Here is a 21,300-nt window from a genome sequence, read left to right as displayed (position 1 = left end):
AAGAAGAGATCATACCTGAAACTTCGTCGAGGATTGACTCTTGCTTTTGTTGTGTCGAATTATCGTCGTTGGTCATCGACCCATAAATTGCATAAATGGTGGATTGAGCCTTATCCTTAGGCGCCTACGTATCCGTTTCTGACGGAATCAAACCCGCGTCGTAGTTCGGCAACTGCTGACACATGCCCAAAGTTTATCATCTGCTGGCGTTTGTCCAAAATTCATCATCTGCTGACCTTGCCCAAAGCTTATCATCTGCTGGCAGGTGCCCAAATGGGACGGGACTTTCCAAGGAGGTTGCCGCCGCTTTCATCATTTGCTTTCAGCTACGGAATTCTTCCATTTCATACTCTTGTATTGAATTGAATTCTTGGTGGATATCATCCTTTACATCTTGATAATGGTCTCTGAAGCCAACGGCCTCGAGCCCCGATTGTAATGGCTCTAAAGTCGAAGACTTTAGAGCCCCGAGTTGAAGCATATCCTGCTATATTTGAAACATAGAAAATGTACAAGCGATAATCATCACATAAGCACATTTGGATCATCGATCTTGAAATTGGATCATTTGAAATACTAGGTCATCGACCCGAAAATTGAATTTGAAAATTTTGAATGATTGGGTCATCGACCCGAAAATTGAATTTGAAAATTTTGAATGATTGGGTCATCGACCCGAAAATTGAATTTGAAAATTTTGAATGATTGGGTCATCTACCCGAAAATTGAATTTTGAAAATTGTGAATGATTGGGTCATCGACCCGAAAATTGAATTTTGAAAATTGTGAATGATTGGGTCATCGACCCGAAAATTGAATTTGAAAATTTTGAATGATTGGGTCATCGACCCGAAAATTGAATTTGAAAATGTTTAATGATTGGGTCATCGACCCGAAAATTGAATTTTGAATTTTTGAATTTCGAAGGATTGGATCATCGACCCACAAGGATTCCACTACTTGGATCACCTATCCACAATTCGCAAAAAGTTTTTGGAATTTTGAAATTTTGAAATTTTTGAAATCGAACCTTGACGGGTGAGCATGAAATACGACACAGACACTCTGTATGACCCGTAAACAACGTGGGCGTAGCCCGCTACCGTAAAACAAAAAAGGAAAATAAAACCCTAAGTGTGCACGGGTTTTAATTCAATTATTGACCTGTTGGGGCTAGAAATGTAAATTGTTGCGTTCCGGCGCCAAAAGATGGCAAATGGGAATCACAAGGTCGTCGAACTTGGGACGGAGATATCGTATGGCATGGGCGTGCTCCCGAGGGCACATGGGAATCAAGATCACTTGGCATTGACAGGGTGGATTAAACTTACGGAGCAACAACGTTGGCTTCGCCCAGACACTAAACACAGACTGATTTTATGAGAACAGTTGGACATCACACATCACTCTTGTTGGGAACATTCTGTCACTCTTCTCCTCGCCTCCTTTCTTTTCAGCGAGTTTCATCATTTCTTGCCACCGCCTTCTTTCTTTTCAGCGGGCTTTTACTATTTTTCTTCCACGCCTTCTTTCTTTTCAGCGGGTTTTTCATATTTTTCTTCCACGCCTTCTTTCTTTTCAGCGGGTTTTTCATATTTTATGTTCCCAACACAAACCTACATCTATATGACTCGGCATCTTTGCCTAAACCGTTAGATAAAGCTCATTCCGAGACTTGACACTACTCATCTGAACCTATATCCTCATCCTAGCCTACGTCGAGTGCTAAGACTGAGAAGACTCCTAAGACTGACTCACAGGCGACAGGTGCGTGGAAACGGTTGGGTTCAAAGGCACACTCGGGCTCAGCCTTAGAAGGGAGGCTTGGTCCTTGCTTGAGTGTAAAAGATAGGCTGGGCCTCGGGAGGAAATGACGATTCCTCCTAAGAAGCGCGCTAGACAGAACACAACTACCCCTCCCCCACCGGAGCCTCGGTCACGTGACCCAAAAGGCAAAGGGAAAAAGAAGATGTAAGAGCCTTTGACTCCAAATATATTATTTAATACTACTACTTATTATCTGTTGCTAGTTGTTTTCTTCTTTTTTTTTTTGAAGGATGTAATGGGCATCGCCCGACCTTTAATAAGACTTACTATCTATTAACATTCCCAGTTTCTGCATAAAATTTCATTTTATTCAAAGAAGGGTCGGTTGTACTCTTTTAAAGAGCTGCCTACGTATCTGTTATCAACAGAATCAAACCGAGCTCGTAGTTCCACAAAACAAATGCGCTACAATCATCGATTTATAACGCACAAAAAGCAGTGAAGCAAAAGTGCCGCGGCCTAGACTCGCTCACGAGCACTGCAATTCAAAATTTTTATTTTACGACATTGAGAATGAGTTCTACGGATAGTATTTCTTCAGTTGATCCAAATTCGTCGGATTTGCAAAGTCATTTCCATCTAGATCTGTCAGTCTGACTGCGCCTCCCGATAATATTTTCTTTACCAGGTAGGGACCGGCCCAATTCGGCTTGAATTTTCCCCTCGGGTCGATTGGTAGTAAAGCGCGCACAGACTTTAGGACCAAATCCCCATCTTTTATTCCTCGAGGTTTCACCTTTTTGTTAAATGCCCTTTGTATCCTTTTCTGATAGAGTTGAACATGGTGTAACGCATTTAACCGTCGCTCGTCGAGCATGACCAAGGAATCATACTGGCTTGCGACCACGATCGGCTTGAGGACCGACTTTCTAACAGGATCCTTAAAGAGGGTACCTCTAATTCGATAGGCTGAACTGCTTCCATCCCATATGTTAAATAGAACGGAGTTGCTCCGGTGGCTGTGCGAATAGACGTTCGTACCCCCACAAAGGCGAACGGTATCTTTTCCGCCATTCGCGATAATTGTCGGTCATCTTTCGAGAATCACGGTGATTGTCTTGTTAGCGGCTTCTCTTGCCCCATTTGTTTGAGGTCGATAAGGTGACGACTTGTGGTGTTTGATTTTATACTTTTCAAGTATTACTTTAGATTTCACTGGAAGTGAGTGCCATGGTCGCTAATGAGCACATGTGGCACCCCATATCTGCAAATGATTTCATTCTGAATGAACTTTGCTACCTGTTTTGCTTGTAGAACCTTGTACGACTTCACTTCTACCCACTTCGTGAAGTAATCGATGGCGACCAGCATGAAACAATGCCCACCTGTTCCAGATGGGTTGACCTTTCCGATAATGTCGATTCCCCATGTTGAGAAAGGCCATGGTGATGTCAAAGTATATAACAGTGATGGTGGCACATGTTGTATATTTGCGAAGATTTGGCAATTATGGCAATGTTTGACATATTGGCGACAATCTGTCTCCATCGTTGTCCAATAATACCCTAGTCTCATGATTTTACGAACCAGCATATGGGCATTCATGTGTGGGCCACACTCTCCGTCATGGACTTCTTCCATGACTCTTTTCGCAGTTAGTGAGTCTATGCATCGCAGGAGGATATTTTGCGCGGTCTTTTTGTACAATTGTCCGTCATTGGTTCTAACGAACTGAGCGGCTAGCATTCGAATAGCGCGCTTTCCGCGGTTATCCATGTCGGGTGGATACTCTCCTGATTCTTTAAATTTCAGAATAGCATGATACCAAGGTTCGGCCTCGGTTTCTTCGGTGTCTCCGATTACATTAACATAAGCAGGTGACGATCTTCGTTCGACACATATCGGCATAGTATCCATATGATCAGGTATGTTGATCAGAGCTACTAGCCTTGACGATGCATCATCGAATGGTTTTTCGTCTCTGCGGGAGGTGCACGTACTTGACCTCGGCGAACAACTTTTCTAGTTCTTCGATTTTTGCTTGGTACGGAGCCAAGCTATCACTTCGGGTTTTCCACGTCCCGGCCACTTGATTGATCACTAGTGATGAGTCCCCATGTACTACGAGCTTTTTGATGCCTAACTCGAGAGCACTGTGCAAACCGAGTAGGCATGCTTCATATTCAGCCGCGTTATTAGTGACGTTAAAGTCCAACTTGATCGAAATAGGAACATGTTCACCTTCCGGTGAAATGAGTAGAACTCCTATCCCGTATCCCCTATAGTTCGATGCTCCATCGAAATAGAGGTCCCACGTATCATTGTCTATGTGAACGATATCTTCGTCGGGAAACGACCATGTATCCACGGCCTCAGTTTCTTCTATCGGGTTATCTGCCAGGAAGTCTGCAACCGCCCTTCCCTTTATCACTTTCAGCGGTACATATTTCAGGTCGAACTCGGAAAGCATTAAAGTCCATCTTGACACTCTGCCGTTCAGAACTGGCTTTTCAAACAAGTATTTGATAGGGTCCATCTTCGAGTGGATGCAGACACTATGACTGAGCATGTAGTGCCGTAACTTCTTTGTCGCCCATACTAAAGCCAAACATGTCTTTTCGAGTTGAGTATACTTGATTTCATACTCCAAGAACTTTTTACTAATGTAGTAAATCGCTCTTTCCTCTTTATCGACTGTCTGTGCCAGCATTGCCCCCATTGCAGTATCCGTGACTGTAAGATACAACAAAAGGGGTAACCCAGCCGTTGGTGGGCTAAGCACGGGAGGGGAAGATAGTATTTCTTTGATCTTATCGAACGCAGCTTGGCAGTGATCATCCCATACGACGTGTTCCCTGACCTTCAATTTCTTGAAAATTGGCTCGCATATCATCGTTAGCCTTGCCACGAACCGACTTATATATTGGATTCTTCCCAGGAAACCTCGAATTTCCTTCTCGGTTTTCGGGTGAGGCATTTCCATTATGGCCTTTATTTTCGATGGGTCCACCTCGATGCCACGGTGGCTAACGATGTGACCCAACAGTTTGCCGGATGTGACTCCGAATGCGCATTTTTGTGGATTCAACCTCATGTTATACTTGCGCAACCGATCGAAGAATTTGCGTAGTGTGCCAAGGTGGCCATCACGCTCCTTTGACTTGACAATCATGTCATCGACATAAACCTCGACCTCCTTGTGCATCAAATCATGTAGCAATGTTGTCGCGGTCCTCTGGTATGTAGCCCCTGCGTTTATCAACCCAAAAGGCATTCTTTGTGTAGCAATAGGTTCCCCATTGCGTTCTGAACGCAGTCTTATGCATATCTTCTTTTGCCATCTTGATCTGATTATAACCGGCGTATCCATCCATAAAGGATAGTAACGCGTGTTTTGCCGTGTTGTCAACCAGGATGTCGATGTGAGGTAATGGGAAATCGTCCTTTGGACTTGCCTTGTTTAAATCTCGGAAGTCGACACAAACCCGAACTTTGCCATCTTTCTTTGGCACTGGTACGACGTTGGCCACCCAGTCCGAGTATTCTGACACCTTGATAAACCCAGCTTTGAGTTGCTTGTCGATTTCTTCTTTGACCTTCAAAGACCAATCTGTGTGCATTTTGCGTAGTTTCTGCTTGACTGGCTTATACCCCGGCTTGATTGGGATCCTGTGCTCCGCAATTTCCCTATCAATGCCTGGCATGTCTTTGTAGGACCATGCGAAAACATCTTTGAACTCGTGCAACAAATCAATGAACCCCTGTCTTTCGGTGGGACTTAAAGTAGTTCCTATTTTAAGCTCCTGTGGTTCTAAGGTTGTACCCACATTGATGGTTTCGGTATCTTCGATGATCGAAGTTTTCTGTTCGTACTCTTCCAATCCTTTTATCAGCTACAGAGGTGGTTCCACTTCTTCTTCTTCTTCTTCTTCTTCTTCGACCAACTGTTCATCCTCGACCTCAGTCTCAATGTCATTATTAAAACAATCATTTTCAAAAATTGAATTGCAATGTAAGTAAGACGAGTCGTAAGCAAACTGGTTCATATTATTATTGATTTGAAATTGCGCGAAATGCGCTAACATTTGAGCAAACTGATCAGAGCTCAGTGGCGAGATAGGGGTATTCGGGACAGGCCCCGGAATACCACCATTAGGAAAAGGTGCATAGGAAGGGAAAGCTAGGGGAGGGGTATTTTCAACACCTGACTCCTTAGACTCAATCTTAGGACCTAACTCAGACTCAGACTCAGACTCCGACTCAGACTCAGAATCGGTAACATCATCCGGCTTGAACATCTCTCCTTCTCCCGTTGTCAACTTGAAAAGAAGTCCTTTGTTGTCAGTCCACTTGATTGTTTTCCGCCATCCCGTGTTGGTCCTAAGAGGATCCACATCGGTGATGAGGGTAGATGGGTCGAACCGCTCGCTTCTCAGGATCATGCTTACCAAATCTTCGTTTGGTACTGGTGACTTTTTCTCTTCACCGAAAAGGAGACCCATGGCTTTCTCGTCATCCATTGGATCCGGTTTGGTTTCTGTTGGCATCACGGTCGAGAATGTCTTGGGGATGTAGTAGCGAGTCTTGGAATACTTCGATTCCGGGACCATAAGGTTCTTCTTTGGGTCAAAGATAGGTTTGGGGAAGTCCATGCAAGGGAGTTCTTCCCGACTTTCACGAAGTGACCATTGAGAGTTAGGTGATACGGTCCCATTTTAATATCTCGATCTTCGATCGTTCTTCCCCTCTTTTCCCGTAGATCTTTCTCAGTGGGCTCATATCCAAGCCCGAAGGTTACTCCTTTGGCTACGGGTGGTTTCAACTCGAAAGCCTCCTCCTTTCTAGGATATAATGAGAAACCGAAGTATTTCCCAGTTTTGAGAATCACCTCGCAGACATGACTTCCCGTATATAGATCCATATTTTCGGAGTTCAGCTCGATCATGTTGGCAATCTCGAAACCACATGCGTCATTGGTAGCTTCGACCCTTACGCCGGAAGTAATGTCTCCTCCCGCTACGATGGTGGCGTGGCGTCAATGGTGACGGTTTTACCATTGAGTGGGACCTTGATTTTTCGATGCAGCGTTGATGTTACGGCCCTTGTAGCGTGGATCCAAGGTCTCCCCAACAATAAGTTGAAGGATGAGCAAATGTCAATCACTTGGCAACTCACTTTCTTTTCCACTTGCCCGATCAGTACTACTAGGTCGACAAGTCCACTCACTCGACGCACAGTGCCATCGAATGCCCGGACTGTCTGTGTAGTGGGGATGAAGTCATTCTTCTCCAAGCCCAGAATGTGCGCCGTTTTCAGAGGGAGTACGTTGACGGCCGATCCGTCGTCAACCAAGGTCATGGGGATATGCTTGTTGAGACACACGGTAGCAATATAGAGGGCCAGGTTATGTCGAGGCCCGAACGGTGGCAGATTTTCGTCGGAGAATGTCACAGCATTGGTAATCTGAGGCCGATTCTGGGCGATGTGAGTGACCATGTCCGCAGGAGTAGTATTTGACGACACGGTCATGTTCATCAAAGCCTGTAACAAAGCTTGACGATGTTCGAAAGAGCTCAGGATAAGTTGCCAGATAGATACGTCGGCCTTAGTCTTTTGGAGTTGCTTGATGAGGGAAGCCTCGGAGGTCGACCCTTCACCAAGAACTTCGACCACTGCCGGCTCCTTTTGAGGTGCCTTACTCGGGATATCCTTAGCTTTCTCCACACGATATGGGCGCCCGGATCTAGTCAAATGGTTTGACTCTAGGGCGTCTTGCCTCACCTTTAAGATTTCTTCTTGGGTGTGAGGAATTGTCGCACCTTTGACGAGGTAAACATCATCCTCGTCATCAGCCCAAACGCCATTGATTTCATTGCCGCTTCGGAGTATATAGGGAGTACAATCGACAACAAAATCCCCGAATGTGATCTCGTTTCTCGAGTTTGGTAGGAATTCGGAGCAATCTACGAATATTCTTCCGACGAAAACCCCTTTTAGGCGACATGGTCAAATCAAGTGAGAGTAATCGACACTATCTTCGGTAGAGACAAAGTTAGTGTAGTCGCCAAATGGATTGGTGACGTTGTTGGGCTTTATGGCCGGGATTGGGAGCGTTCCGTTCTCAATCATATCTTTAATTTCGTGCTTTAGTCTAAAGCACCTTTCAGTATCGTGTCCCTTCCCTTGATGAAAGGCACAGTAGGCATTTGGTTTATACCATTTGCCTTGTTGATCAGCAGGAGGGTCCGGAGTTGGACCAATGGGCTTCAACTTTCCTTGGGCCATGAGCCTTTGGAGAACATAGGCGTAAGTGCACCCGATATCGGTGAATACCCTCGGAGCTTGGCGCGGAGGCCTTTTTGACTGTCCATCTAAGAGATTGACAGTTTCAACAAAGTGAGCCGCTGCGGGCGCTTTTGCTTTAGATGACGAAGCCCCTTGGTATCCCTTTGGCTTTTCAGCTTCAGCAATTCGGACATCGTCCTCTACCTTTATCCCGATCCTTATCAATTCTTTGAAAGAACCAAAATTTTGGTATTTCAGAGCATTACGGTAAACAGGTCGTAAATTCTTCACGAACTTATCTACCATTTCAACTTCATCAGGCTTCTTAGCCAACTTCACGCTTTCAGCGCGCCATCTTGCGAGGAACTCAGTAAAGCCCTCTTTCTCCTTTTGTGTCATAACCTCCAAAGTTCTTATGTTGGTTTGAATCTCAACATTGTCAGCATAGTGCTTACGTAACTCCACCGTAATAACTTCGAAAGTGGGGAAGTTCTTAAGGTCAAGATTGTAGAACCACGCCTTCGGGTGTTCTCCCGCAGATTGGGCAAAAATTTTAGAGAGCATATCGGCAGGTACTCCCTTGTGCTAAGTACCCTTTATAGGCCTTAACATGGTGGACCGGATCTTCAGTGCCCTTGAACTTTGGGATGTCAGTGAGTACCATGTTCGTGGGCAACTTGTCCTGAACTGGGGCATAGGCCCTAGCATTCTCATAGTGAATGTTCTTCCCCTGGGAGAGCTTCAAACGGTCCTCGATGAACTTGAACCGTTTCTCCAAATCAGTCAGAGGTGGGGTAGATGAAGAGGAATCTTCAACCAACGTAGACTCGATCACATCCATTCGGGTCATCATGAGGTTCACGGCCTCCGTGAGCTTGTTGATAGCATCTTCCATTGCTTGACGTCGGGTTTTTGGCGGCCTTTCTACAAGAAAACCCCGTACTGAGTCAATATTTAAAGTAAGAGCCCCTGCACACTTAAGGACACGACCCCAACTTGACTCAAACAAAGACTCGACTTGAGATCGATTAAACAAGGGTTCGACTCACGGTTTGAATTAGACCTTGGTTCATTTTAGACTCGACAAAACGACATGACTCAAACTGTCATAACTCGATTCTAAACTGGACTTGGTGTGACTAAACCCGTGATTGGACCAACATAGCCCATGGGTTCGAGCAAAACGTCCATAAGGGCCTAGCTTGGACGTTTTTTGTGGACTATCCTAGACCAAAGAGTCGACCAACATGACTCAAAGCCCAAGAGGTGAGCTTGGGTGACCCAACAAGGTCGTGTTCTAGACTCTTGGAATGAAAAAAAACGTCTAGCCTAACATGGCCAGGACCCGGACACGACTCTACGCATTTCATGCTTGGTTGAGGTTCGAGAAGCATTTTGGATCGGATTTGGAAAAAACGAAGGATTGATTTGAAAATGAGATTTGAAATGGGCAGCATGCCGGCTATAAAAGCTCATTTTTGGGCCGAAATTTCTAGTCCTATTTGGGCAAAGCATTCGCGTTTTTAAAACCATGCTATTTTGAAAGTAAGTCGTTCAAAAGTTCGGTTTTGAAAAGGACATGGGAATTTTCGAAAAACAACTCGGGAAAACACATTGCACATTGTCATTCTCATGTTATAAAGATGTATGCTCCTAGACATCTCTAAGTCTCGGCAAGTCTTCTACTAGAAGGTCTATGCCCTCCATCCTTTTGCGGTCTTATACAGTAAGGTGTCTTAAGGTAAAGTACCTAGAAGATCGTCCCCACCATCAAGAACCACGCGAGGCGAAGTGGAAGCGAGCAATGTGCAGCTTCCTGGCATAGTGGGACGTCGCCCCCCACGCATCACGAAGAAACGCTGAGACGGCCCGGGCAAGTCCTTAAGGGTTTATGCATGAATCGTAGCACTATGAGTAATGTTTTACTTTCCAACACTTTCTTTTCAAGTTTCACCTCGGAGGAAAAGACCCTAGAAACACAGTGTAACTAGTCCTCTTTTCCCCAGCGGAGGCGCCAAACTGTGGACAAGGCCCTCGGGAACTGCATCCGCGGGATCCACACCTGACATAATCGACTCGAGGTTCTTTCGAATCCAATTAAGACAAATTAGAGTCGCCACCAAGTTTTTTGGGAACTTGGAACCGTTCAAGTCAACTTTACACCTTTCATCGAAAAGCATAAAGCCAATCGACTACGAGTGATTAAAGATAAAGACTTGTACCCTATATCACTCGATTTGAATGACTCTCGTAATCCAATGGTATTTAGACGGATCCACAAACCATAGATCTTGAGTAAGGGGTGAGGGTACGTGTTGGGAAGGCCATAAGGACACCCAACCCCGCCCGTCGATAACGGCCTCTACTAAGTCAAGTGTCGGATTTCAAACAAGGTCATAGCTACTACGATGTATGATATGCAAACGTTGTTTTAACCCTATCATGTGACAACAATTTCTATGTCGTTTTAGATGCAACTAAACTAACTTTGTCAAAGTTGTAGTTTAGCATGTGGGTTGATTGAGCTAGCAACATTCAAACGAAACAAACAAGGCTTGAAGGGGAATGGGGGAGCCGTTGGGATCTACCTATTACAAACCAGGCATTTCATGCCGACGCAACAACAAATTAAAGATACAACTCGATCTAAATACAATTGCTACATACAACGCAATACATGACACCACACACGGCCGTTTGGCCTAGAAAACCGTGCACATGAGGGGTGGCCCACGGCTCACATGACCCACGGCCTTGGGTCACTCCTCGTAATGCGTGCTCGCGCTTAATCTCATCGAATTAGACATAGGGCTACGCACCAAAGCATGCATTAGCATAAACCGGGCCATGTTGATTTAGACAACATGTGGTTTACTACGCTCCTACAAGCATTGGGGAACAACCGTCTAACCAAACAAGACCAAGGTTTTTGAAGAGGTTTTGACTCAAAAGAAGAAAACTAACTCGAAAATTACAACTCGATAAACCAACGATAAATTACAAACAATGAAACAACGAGAAAACAAACGGTATAAAAACAAAACGAGAAAGGTAAAGAAAACGGCCACCTCACGGCCCAAACCAACGGCCACCCTCACGGCCAAGACAAGGCCAACCTAGTCCCTAAGTTAGGTTCATTGGTTAGATCGAATGTTTGCGAAAAGGGATAGGAAACAAGTTAGAAAACGAGTTAGAAACAAAGTTGATTGATTGTCGCGCAAAGTGTGTTTCACACGGCCTAAAGGGTCCAATTAGGTCAGATATCATAAGATTAACGCTTACTCGTCGAGTGTTAATAAGAAGGTGCTAATCACGCACTCTTATACTAGCGAGAAATTAGGTGAAAGAGAGAGATGCGTTCAATTATTTACAGAATTGTTAGTTGATTTTTAAAGCTATGTCGATGTACCCTAAAGTGTCTAATTAGGTTATTAAATTGATCTAATGTCATCTAAATAAGTCATATGTTAACAATCAGAGGTCGTACTAACATGCAACGGGTCCTAAGGTATGTCGATTTGGCCGAAACAACAAGGGGGTCGAAAGCGACGAAAGTTAGACAACTCGTTTTATTTATGCCCTACCTTGAACACGAGGATATGTAAATGAGACGGGGGTGTACGACCGACTGATGTAGCGGTTTCTTTTCCCATCTCAAGTCAACGCGGGTGTTCATGGTGGTACTTTAACTCATACTCGGACTAACTAGTTTCATAGTTAATTTAAAACAATCGATAAACAAACGAAAAAACAAGCAAAAAAAGACAATAAAAAACGAGCATAAAACAAACGAAATAAAAGGGAGAAGAGGAGGATTTGATGCACCCTCAACCTACATGTATCGTTGACACCGTCTTGGGTCGTAATCGATGGTAGATTTTATCTCGAGAGGCCGTCGTCGACGAAGAATAAAGCAAACACGCGTTTTGGAAACTTTCTGGACAGCGATTTTCAAACGATGATATCTCCCTCGTTTCACGACGAAAATTTGATTTCAAAGATGTTTTGGAAACTAGAAATAGAGGAGAACAGGGATCTTAAAGCAACCCCTGCTCGTTTTGGGTTATTGGGCACGAAAAACGAGCGCAAACAGAACTGGACAGACAAGAAGAAACCGCGAAAACAGAGTGTTATTTCACTCTGTTTTTCGAGGGATTTCGTGTACTCTCAAGGGCAATTTGGCTCGTAAATCTTTGTCTAATGTGTAGATGGATGTTATGTGGTTAATTAGGAATAAGAAACTCGAGTTTTTATGAAGGTTTGATGGAGGAACGAAAGGGTTTTCGAAGAGGACACACAAACAGTTCAGTTTGTGTGTCGGTTTTGTTTAGGGTTTTTGAAGGATGTTTAGGGTTTGTTTCTGAGGTTTAAAGCTTATGGGTGATGGTAGGATGTATGGAGAACTTAGAGGCATGAATGTATGGTGAAGGGGTGGTATTTATAAGGAGTTAAAATAGGTTAAAAGAGAGGGAGAGGCAATCGTGCTTGCTGAACATAGCTGCTGTCCAGCAGCTTTTGGGGGGGTTTCTAGGGTTCGTTTTGGGGGTTTTCTTGGTGATTAAGCTAGGATAATATGGGTAGGATACTAGGGTATGGGTTAGGGTTAATGGGTACGGGTCTTGGTAGTGTTTGGAGCGGGTTTTGGACTCGGGTTTGAGCTGCGAAACAGGGGAGGGGCTGCTTGTATGCGGGCTGTTTGGGGCCTGTTTTGGACGAGAATTTGGGCCGTGGATAGGGGGTTCGAACTGGGGTGGATGGGTAGAGGCTTAGGTTGGTTAGTGTACTCGAAATTCGTGCCAATTCGTAAAGAAAACGGGCTCAAAAACCGAGCTAAAATCGAGCTCAAAAACACATGTTAGAAACGAGTTCTTTTCGATTTTCAAATCGATTTTTCAAATCAATTAACACATTAAAATAAATGATTTTTCAAACCAAATATACTCATAAAATGATTTTTCAAATCAAATATTTATTTTATTTTCAATAAAATAAACTTGGAAAAATAAATTCAAAATAAAATAAAATAAATTGAATTTACCTAAAAAACCATAATTTAAATATCATTTAAATTAATAAAATGAACTCACTAAAAAAACATTAATTTAAATATCATTTAAAATAATAAAATGAATTCACTAAAAAAACATTAATTTAAATATCATTTAAATTAATAGAATACTTCATCGACAACGCCCATTCTACCTCGTAAACGAGCTCCAAATAATGACAATGACCACTAAAGAATACATGTGTCCTATCATCATCGGGTGTTTGTCGGGTTCTCTATAAATTCCAATATCGACGGATACGGGTATCTACAACGGGAAGAAGCTACTAAAAGCTTAATTTCCTACAAAACACAATGAAAACAAGGAAACACAATTAGAACACGGAATTAGCTCATTAAATCACTAACATTAGTGCAAATCTCATGCAAAATAGAGCTAAAATAGGGGGTAAAATCATATATAAAATGGACACATGAAACTCCCTCAAGATAAACTCTTGCTTGTCCCCAAGCAAGAAACCATATCCCATTAATTGCAATATCCTAAAACAAGCTAAAGATGGGCATAAGGATAATGCAAAAACATAGATGAGATTTATATGACGGCGTAGCGTGAATGACTTCTAATGAACTTTTCAGCCCTTGCATGATCTTTTTGACTTTGGACTCTCTCAATTCACTAAATACTCATTATATGTGAAAGTATTTTTATGTGAGTAGCACTCACCTATCCTCGACTCATGAGAGTGTGCCTGCAATCTAATATGGTAGTCATTTCAAATCACAAGTCAAAAACAATTAAAATGCAAGCATGTAAAAGAAGCCAAATGTGTAGAAGAAGGCAATTTTGTAATGGGTAAGAAAGGGGAACATATGAATTATGGTATGTGGAGCTAAGTCAAGCTAGGAACAACCAAGTGTAAGGATGCTCAATCCCAAAACTAAACCCAAAATTTCAATGCAAAACATGAGAATACTCTCCAAAAGATGATAATAAAACATGAGAACTTTCTTAATTCCACTTCTTCTTCTTTTTCTCAATACAATTCATGCTTCTTTTTTTTTCTTTCTTTTTCATTCTTTTATTCACATCTTTTTCTTTCTTTTCATCATTTTTATTTTATTTTCTTTTTTTCACAACTTCTTTTTCACTTATTTCTTTCATTAAACAATTCCGGAAAATAGCAAATTCGGCATAACCAAGCTCACACAGACCAAAAATTAAGAATATTCCAAATGAGCACCCTAACAACAATGACATAGTTACTAGCTTAACAAGGTAGGCATGTATAATGTAGCTAGATAAGATGTAAACATGTGTAAAGAGGGGCTAAAAATGGGCAACAAAGTCTATGTGAATGGCTTCAAATGCAAGCATATAATGAATGTAATGCTCATAAAAGATGAAATAAAAACCATACTTGTGCGTTATTGATATAACACAAACCATAAGAAGACCTACACTCATCTAAGTGAGACCGGAAAAGATGTACCGGTCCAAGGAGGCTCTACCTTACTATTTTCTGGCTTGCCAAAGTTCAAGATCAAGCCTATTCGGTTCAATTTTTATCTTTCACCTAATATGTCAAGACATCCCCATGAATCAAATATACCATCAAATAAGAATGAATCATTAGCTAATTAGCTATCATTAGGATAAGCAAGAGGGCATAAGCATACATTTCATGACAAAAATAGGCTAAATGTAGCATAAGAAGCAAAAAAATACACAATTTTCTTAAAGTTTCAGATTTTCTACAATGCAAAGCTACACTAAAATGCAAATGCAATCCTACCCCCCCCCCAAGCTAAACACAACATTGTCCTCAATGTGCTAACATGTAAAGCATCCAACTAAACCGTAAAAACAGCTCAATGCACATAAACAAGAAAGACAAGAGGTTATATCTAATGGGTGGCGGGAAATTAAACTAAAATGCAAAGGAAAGAACACTTACTAGACTAGCTAGCCTCCCCATAAGCTAGTATGTATACGGGGAACCCACCCGGGGGATAGTTGTAGAATGATGGGTGTGGTCCCTCGGGTTGGATAACCCCTTGCTTAGAAAAGTGATCATATATGGGGTATAAGTAAAGTCTTTGGTCATCACGAATGACATTCACATTAAGGCTTAGGTCTCTCATCGTACCCATAATGTCAACGCTAGAGGTGGAATGGCGAGCGTGAGAGGATTAACCTCTCTCACGTTGCTCAATGGTAGTGGCTGTCTCTTGTCTTAGAGGCAAAAGGTAGGTCACGGGTTCAAAGGTAGCTGAACGGGCGGGGTTTAGTGTGGACTACGGCCTTATGTTCAGAAATCTCATCCGGTAGACTTATTGAGTCATTTTTAGGAATTTTCCAAATCATGTTCGGATGAGAATTCCTAAACCAATTCAAGGATAAAAAATAAGTATAGTCAAGTCCATCACCCGCCTCTCTTGAGGAAGTCAAGGTTGCATTTGTGTTGTTTCATGGTTAAACTTGCATAATTTGTGAGCAATTTTGGTGAATAACCCACCCATGATAATAGCACTTTGTTCTTGTGACATTGTTTGGTCAAGTGTGTGGCAAAATGGTAAGGGAGATTAATCCCCTAATTTGAGTTAGGGTTTGTGAAAGTTGATTAAATTGATTAAAATGGATGAAATCAAAGAGAAATGAGATGAATACTTACTTGGTGATGTTAATGGATGAATCAATCTTGAAATCTTGATGAAGGAATGAGGTTTTGTTGTGATTTTAGTGAAGAAATATGAGGAAAATGAGAAAAAAAGGGAGGAGAAGTACCGTCATTCTTATTTTAATGCTATGAACTTGCCTTAACCGTGTTCCAAATAGCAACGAAATAAAAAAAAAGTCGGTAATTGCGTCCCCCATCGGGGCCAGCCTACCCTGATCGGGTTGACCAAGTGTAGCCGGGTTTGACTCCTTTACTTAGTAATGTTTAATTCCGTCCCGTTTTTGAAAGTTACGTCCCGAAACGGAGTTTCTAACATGGGGGCTTCTGAATATCCTCTTTGAGCCTTCTTCTCTTCTTCATTCATCTATTAGTAAATCTATGAAAACATTAAATTTGCGAAAAAACTAAAAACAAAAATAAATAAAAACTTGGGTTGCCTCCCAAGAACCGCTGGTTTAACGTCTCATACGATGTAAGAAGCTTGACTCGGTTTAAGCTTCCATAAGTAGAGGATTCACGGTCACTTCCTCTATCACTCCAATGATCATATTCTTATGGTAGACCTTCAAACGATGGCCATTTACTTTTAATTTTTCTCTATTGGTGGTCATCACTTCAACGGAACCGAACTTGTTGACATTTGTGACGGTAAATGGACCGGACCACCGTGATCGTAATTTTCCCGGAAATAGCTTGTAGCGGGAATTGAAAAGCAACACCTTATCACCAATTTGAATTTCTTTCTAAAAATCTTTATGTCATGCCATATTTTCATCTTTTCCTTATAAAGACGGGAGCTCTCATAAGCTTGTAAGCGGAATTCATCAAGCTCATTTAGTTACAACAACCGCTTTCCTCCACTCAACTTTGCATCCATGTTAAGCTCCATTATCGCCCAATATGCCTTGTGTTCCAGCTCAACGGGAAGATGGCAAGCCTTTCCATAGACCAACCAATAAGGCGAGGTACCAATAGGTGTCTTATATGAGGTACGGTAGGCCCACAAGGTATCATCAAGTTTCATACTCCAATCGTTCCTCGACTTGGCAACAACTATCTCAAGAATGGACTTGATCTCACGATTAGAGGTGGCCACTTGTTTGTGGATGGTAAGCCAAGCCTCTTATATGGGAAACCCCATATTTCTCTAGCAATGCATCAAGTTGTTTCTCATCAAAGTGAGTACCACGATCACTAATGACCGCTCTTGGCACCCCAAATCTTGGAAGTATAATCTTCTTGAACAATTTAATCACGGCTCGGGCATCATTAGTGGGGGTAGCAATTGCCTCTACCCATTTAGAGACGTAGTCAATGGCGACCATGAAATACCACCGATTCCCTTTGAATGAAGGAAACGGTCCTTCATAATCAATACCCCACACATCGAATACCTCCACTTCTAAAATACCATTTAAAAGAATCTCGTGCCTCCTTGAAATAGAACCCGTTCTTTGGCAAGCATCGCATGCCATCACGAAATTTTTGGCATCCTGGAACATGGTAGGCCAATAGAAGTCGGATTGCAACACCTTGGAAACGGTTTTGGATGGTCCATGATGACCACCATAAGGAGAAGAATTGTTGGAGTATGTGTCCTCAACAATAGTGCGATCACATTATTGAAACTCATAATAAGAATACGTAAATGGATGATTCTTTTTTATAAGTCAACTGGTCAACATTAATCGGTAATGATTGGCTGACTAGAGTTTGACATTACTGTCGTTTATACGGTGGTGATCAGTTGATCCCTAAAGCTCACACTTAAGTGACGATCTTCTTAATAGATAAAATTAATTAATTGTATAATGATACAGATTAATTAATTCCTTAAAATAGAACAATTCATGAATGTGAGTAAGAATATGAATCTTATTGTAATTCGATTAAATGAGATTCGTTTTAGTAATTAAGATGTTATATTACTAAAATTTTGTTTATGAAACAATTAAATTAAGAATGAATGGTTAATTATAATTGTAATATGTTGTAGATTATATTAACATGAACCATTTTGTTTACTTGTAATTGAGAATTACTAGTCAATTGTTGTATATAATTAAATTAATATATGTAATGATATTTAATTATTAAATATGCATTAATATTATTAATAACATGTTATATGTCACATGTTACACATTATATGACAATTTAACAAATTGACAAAAATAAAATGGACTCCATTTAAGCTAGGAAAACCGGTTTATAGAGGAGAAATGGAGGGTGAAATGTTTAATTTTTTTTTTATTATGGAGAACACCATGATTACAATTATAGAGTAGCCTTCACCCTATTGCATTTTGACAAGAACAATTGATAAAGCAATATGGGCATGCATTGGCTCACCTGCCTCTCTCCACCCCACCGGTTTTCCTCTCCCCTACATAAGAATTGTTCTTATTTTTTGATTCATTCATTCTTACATAATTATATACTTCTTACTCTTCTTTATTCTCTAAATTAAGTTTTACAAAATAAATTGTTCTAATATCTAATATACAAATTATTAGAAGTAATAATACAAATATTATTAGATCATATTTTAAGGATGGCTACTAAAGTAATCTAGTCAATTATTTAGTAGTTTTAAGGGGATTGTCTTGGTGCAACTAATAGGAGGTTCTCATACTATTGGGACTAAAGGAATCATCCATTATTTTTAGCTCAAGAACAAGTAAGAAAGGAGATCTTACTTGTGCCCCAAATCTGATTTTCGCATTGTAAGAAGCTTTCTTATTAACCTTTGTTTTAATTTGTTATGCATGCATGAGATCAATATCTAGTTTAATGAGTAAATTAGATCTATAATTAAAATAGTTTAATTAGAGGGTTATAGAATCCTTTCAAGTAGTATCAGAGCATATGGTTGTTGCATGCATAATCGGTTATTGTTTTTGTGAGTTAAAAGTATAACATATAAAAATAGAAATTTGTGATTTATGAGGATAAAAGCCACGAAATTTTTGCATGTTATATATTCTGGTCCTAAAATGAATTTAGGTCATATTGATGATTTATGGTAATTTATGGCTCTTTTTAATAATTTTTAGTTATTGTATTACATTTTATTACGTAAAATGATAATTAAAATGCTAAAATTAGTTAGACTAAGTTTCTCACCTTGAAATTTTTATATGACTTCACATGCATATTTTAATTATTGTATATAAAAATTCGTATTATTGTGATTAATATTGCATGATTTATTATTTTTATGAGATAAAAATGGAATAAATGGAGGTAAAATGGTTAGAATTAGTTAAATTTCGAAGCAGACCATGAAATTTTAATATGTTGTCACATGCACATTTTACACACTGTGTGTAAAATTTGAGATGAAACTAGATTCATTTTCCATGATTTATGAATTTTTAGTGTAAAAATGACATAAATAGTGACTATTTTAGCAAAAATAGCTAAAACAAATTACATGGCATGAGAAAATTATTTTAGATTGCATAATTATCCCACATTTCAGATATAAAGTTGGAACATTTATTACATTAATTTTCATATACATTAGATGTTTTATTTGATAAAACCGATAAATAGCAACCATATTTTCTAGAAATAAATTCAAAAATTTTAACCTTGATTTTTGACATTATGAGTGTCAAGGAATTTTTCCAGAATGTTTGAAAATTGAAAATTCAAATTTTGAAGTTATTGTAATTTAATTTGGATTTATATCATAAAAGGTTATGATTTTAAGGTCAAAATGAGCATAAATGATCAAACAAGTTGAATTATTGTCAAAAATTGAGTGATGACTAATTTTTGAGTCCTAAAAGATTAGGATAATTAACTTGGACTAAAATTAGATTTTAGTATTGTTTTTTGTGATTGGATTGGCCAGAAAGTTGAGTGATTTGGCTAAAACCCCTTCATCATCGGTATGTTACTATGTTCTCTTTTCTTAATTTAAACACATCAAGTGTTACTATCTTCTCTCTTTATAATTAGCTCCACTTCTGTTCTTTTTATGGCTGATTGGTTTAGCTACCGCAATCAAAGCGTGGAACACCTTTTTATATGGCACCAGAGCTTTTTCAAGATGGAGGTGTCCATTCTTACGCATCTGATTTGTGGGCGCTTGGGTGTGTCTTATATGAGTGTTATGCTGGAAAGCCACCATTTATGGGAAGAGAATTTACTCAGCTAGCAAAATCCATTCTCTCAGATCCAACCCCGCCTCTTCCAGGAAACCCAAGCATGGCCTTTATCAATTTAGTAAATTCTCTGTTGGTCAAAGACCCAGCTGAAAGAATACAGTGGTCGGAGGTTTGTGGACATGTCTTTTGGAGAACTGAATTTACCCTTGCCACTTTACCCCCTCAGCCCGCATTTGACGATATGACAGGAATATCGTCTAGATCGTGTCTTTCAGAAAGTAATGGCAATAGGAATCTCCAAGGTAAGACTCCTCCACGGTCTCGTGAGAAAGAGATTAAAGGACATCCTAAACAAGATGAGAATAGTAATTCAGCATCTAGAGGCTATGTTACACCAGTGAAGGGTTCAGCCAGTGGTCGCAAACCCCAACCAAAGATGTCAGCAAGAGCAGCAGGTGACAAGATGGCCAATCCTACGAGTACTAGAGGTGTGAATTTCGAGTTACGATTTTGTCAGGGTGAATTGGTTGTCGATCTGGGTTGATGGAATAGTTGTAAGTGCTGATGCTTCCATGGAGGAGGCTCGATGGTCGACGCTACTGTTCGGAGTTAGTGGTGGATTGAGATGGTGTAATTCTTGTTTTCTTCCGCACATTTAATTGTTTCTTCAATGCTCAGCAGTTATATTTGTGTCGGTTCAATTGACGATTAATTTCAATTTAAGCATGTTATTTCTGGTTCGAGCTAGCTCAAATTCATCTGCAGAACAATCTAATTATCAAATAATTGAGAGTTCCTGTATCTAAACGAACTCTGAATTTTTTGTTCATTATGACGATATTCTGTGTACTTCAAATTCAATTATAAAGGAATTGGAATTGTGAAGTGTTTTTTAGCTTGAAAATGCAGAAATTGAAAATGCATTAAAGCACATGAAGATGAATGAGACTTTATGAGTTACTCGTATAATTAGTTGATTGATTTTGAAGTTTTAATCGCATTACTCATATAATTAGTTGATTGATACACTCCTTTAACTTCCTAAGCTAAATATACTTCTTTATTTTATTAGATACACTTCCTTACCTTGCTAGGTACATTCTTTTAGATTGCTAGATACACTCATTTAAGATACACTTTTTTATCTTGCAAAATACACTCCTTTAGATTGCTAGATACACCCCCTTTAAATTGCTAGATACACTTCCTTAGCTTGCTAGATACATTCCTTTAAATTGCTAGATACACCCCTTTAAAATTGCTAGATACACTTTCTTATCTTGATAGATACATTCCTTTAGATGGCTAGATACACTCATTTACCTTGCTAGATACACTTATTTATCTTACTAGATACACTTTTTGAGATTGTTAGATACACTTCCTTACCTTGCTAGGTACATTCTTTTAGACTGCTAGATACACTCATTTATCTTGCTAA

The 21,300-nt window shown here is 40.3% G+C and overlaps 1 protein-coding gene across 1 annotated transcript; it reads left to right on the top strand.

The window, feature by feature from the left end:
* The first annotated feature begins 19,587 nt into the window (after nt 1–19,587).
* Nucleotides 19,588–20,418, top strand: LOC141633795 (serine/threonine-protein kinase RUNKEL). Its single transcript, XM_074446200.1, has 2 exons — nt 19,588–19,640; nt 19,747–20,418. Exon 2 carries the CDS (start codon nt 19,780–19,782, stop codon nt 20,401–20,403), a length of 624 nt encoding a protein of 207 aa, XP_074302301.1. The 5' UTR covers nt 19,588–19,640; nt 19,747–19,779; the 3' UTR covers nt 20,404–20,418.
* The last annotated feature ends 882 nt before the right edge of the window (nt 20,419–21,300 follow it).

The sequence above is a fragment of the Silene latifolia genome, chromosome Y (assembly GCF_048544455.1).
Source record: "Silene latifolia isolate original U9 population chromosome Y, ASM4854445v1, whole genome shotgun sequence".
Taxonomy (NCBI): domain Eukaryota; kingdom Viridiplantae; phylum Streptophyta; class Magnoliopsida; order Caryophyllales; family Caryophyllaceae; genus Silene; species Silene latifolia.
The sequence above is the reverse complement of the archived record's forward strand: the minus strand, read 5'-3'. Positions and strand labels throughout refer to the sequence as shown.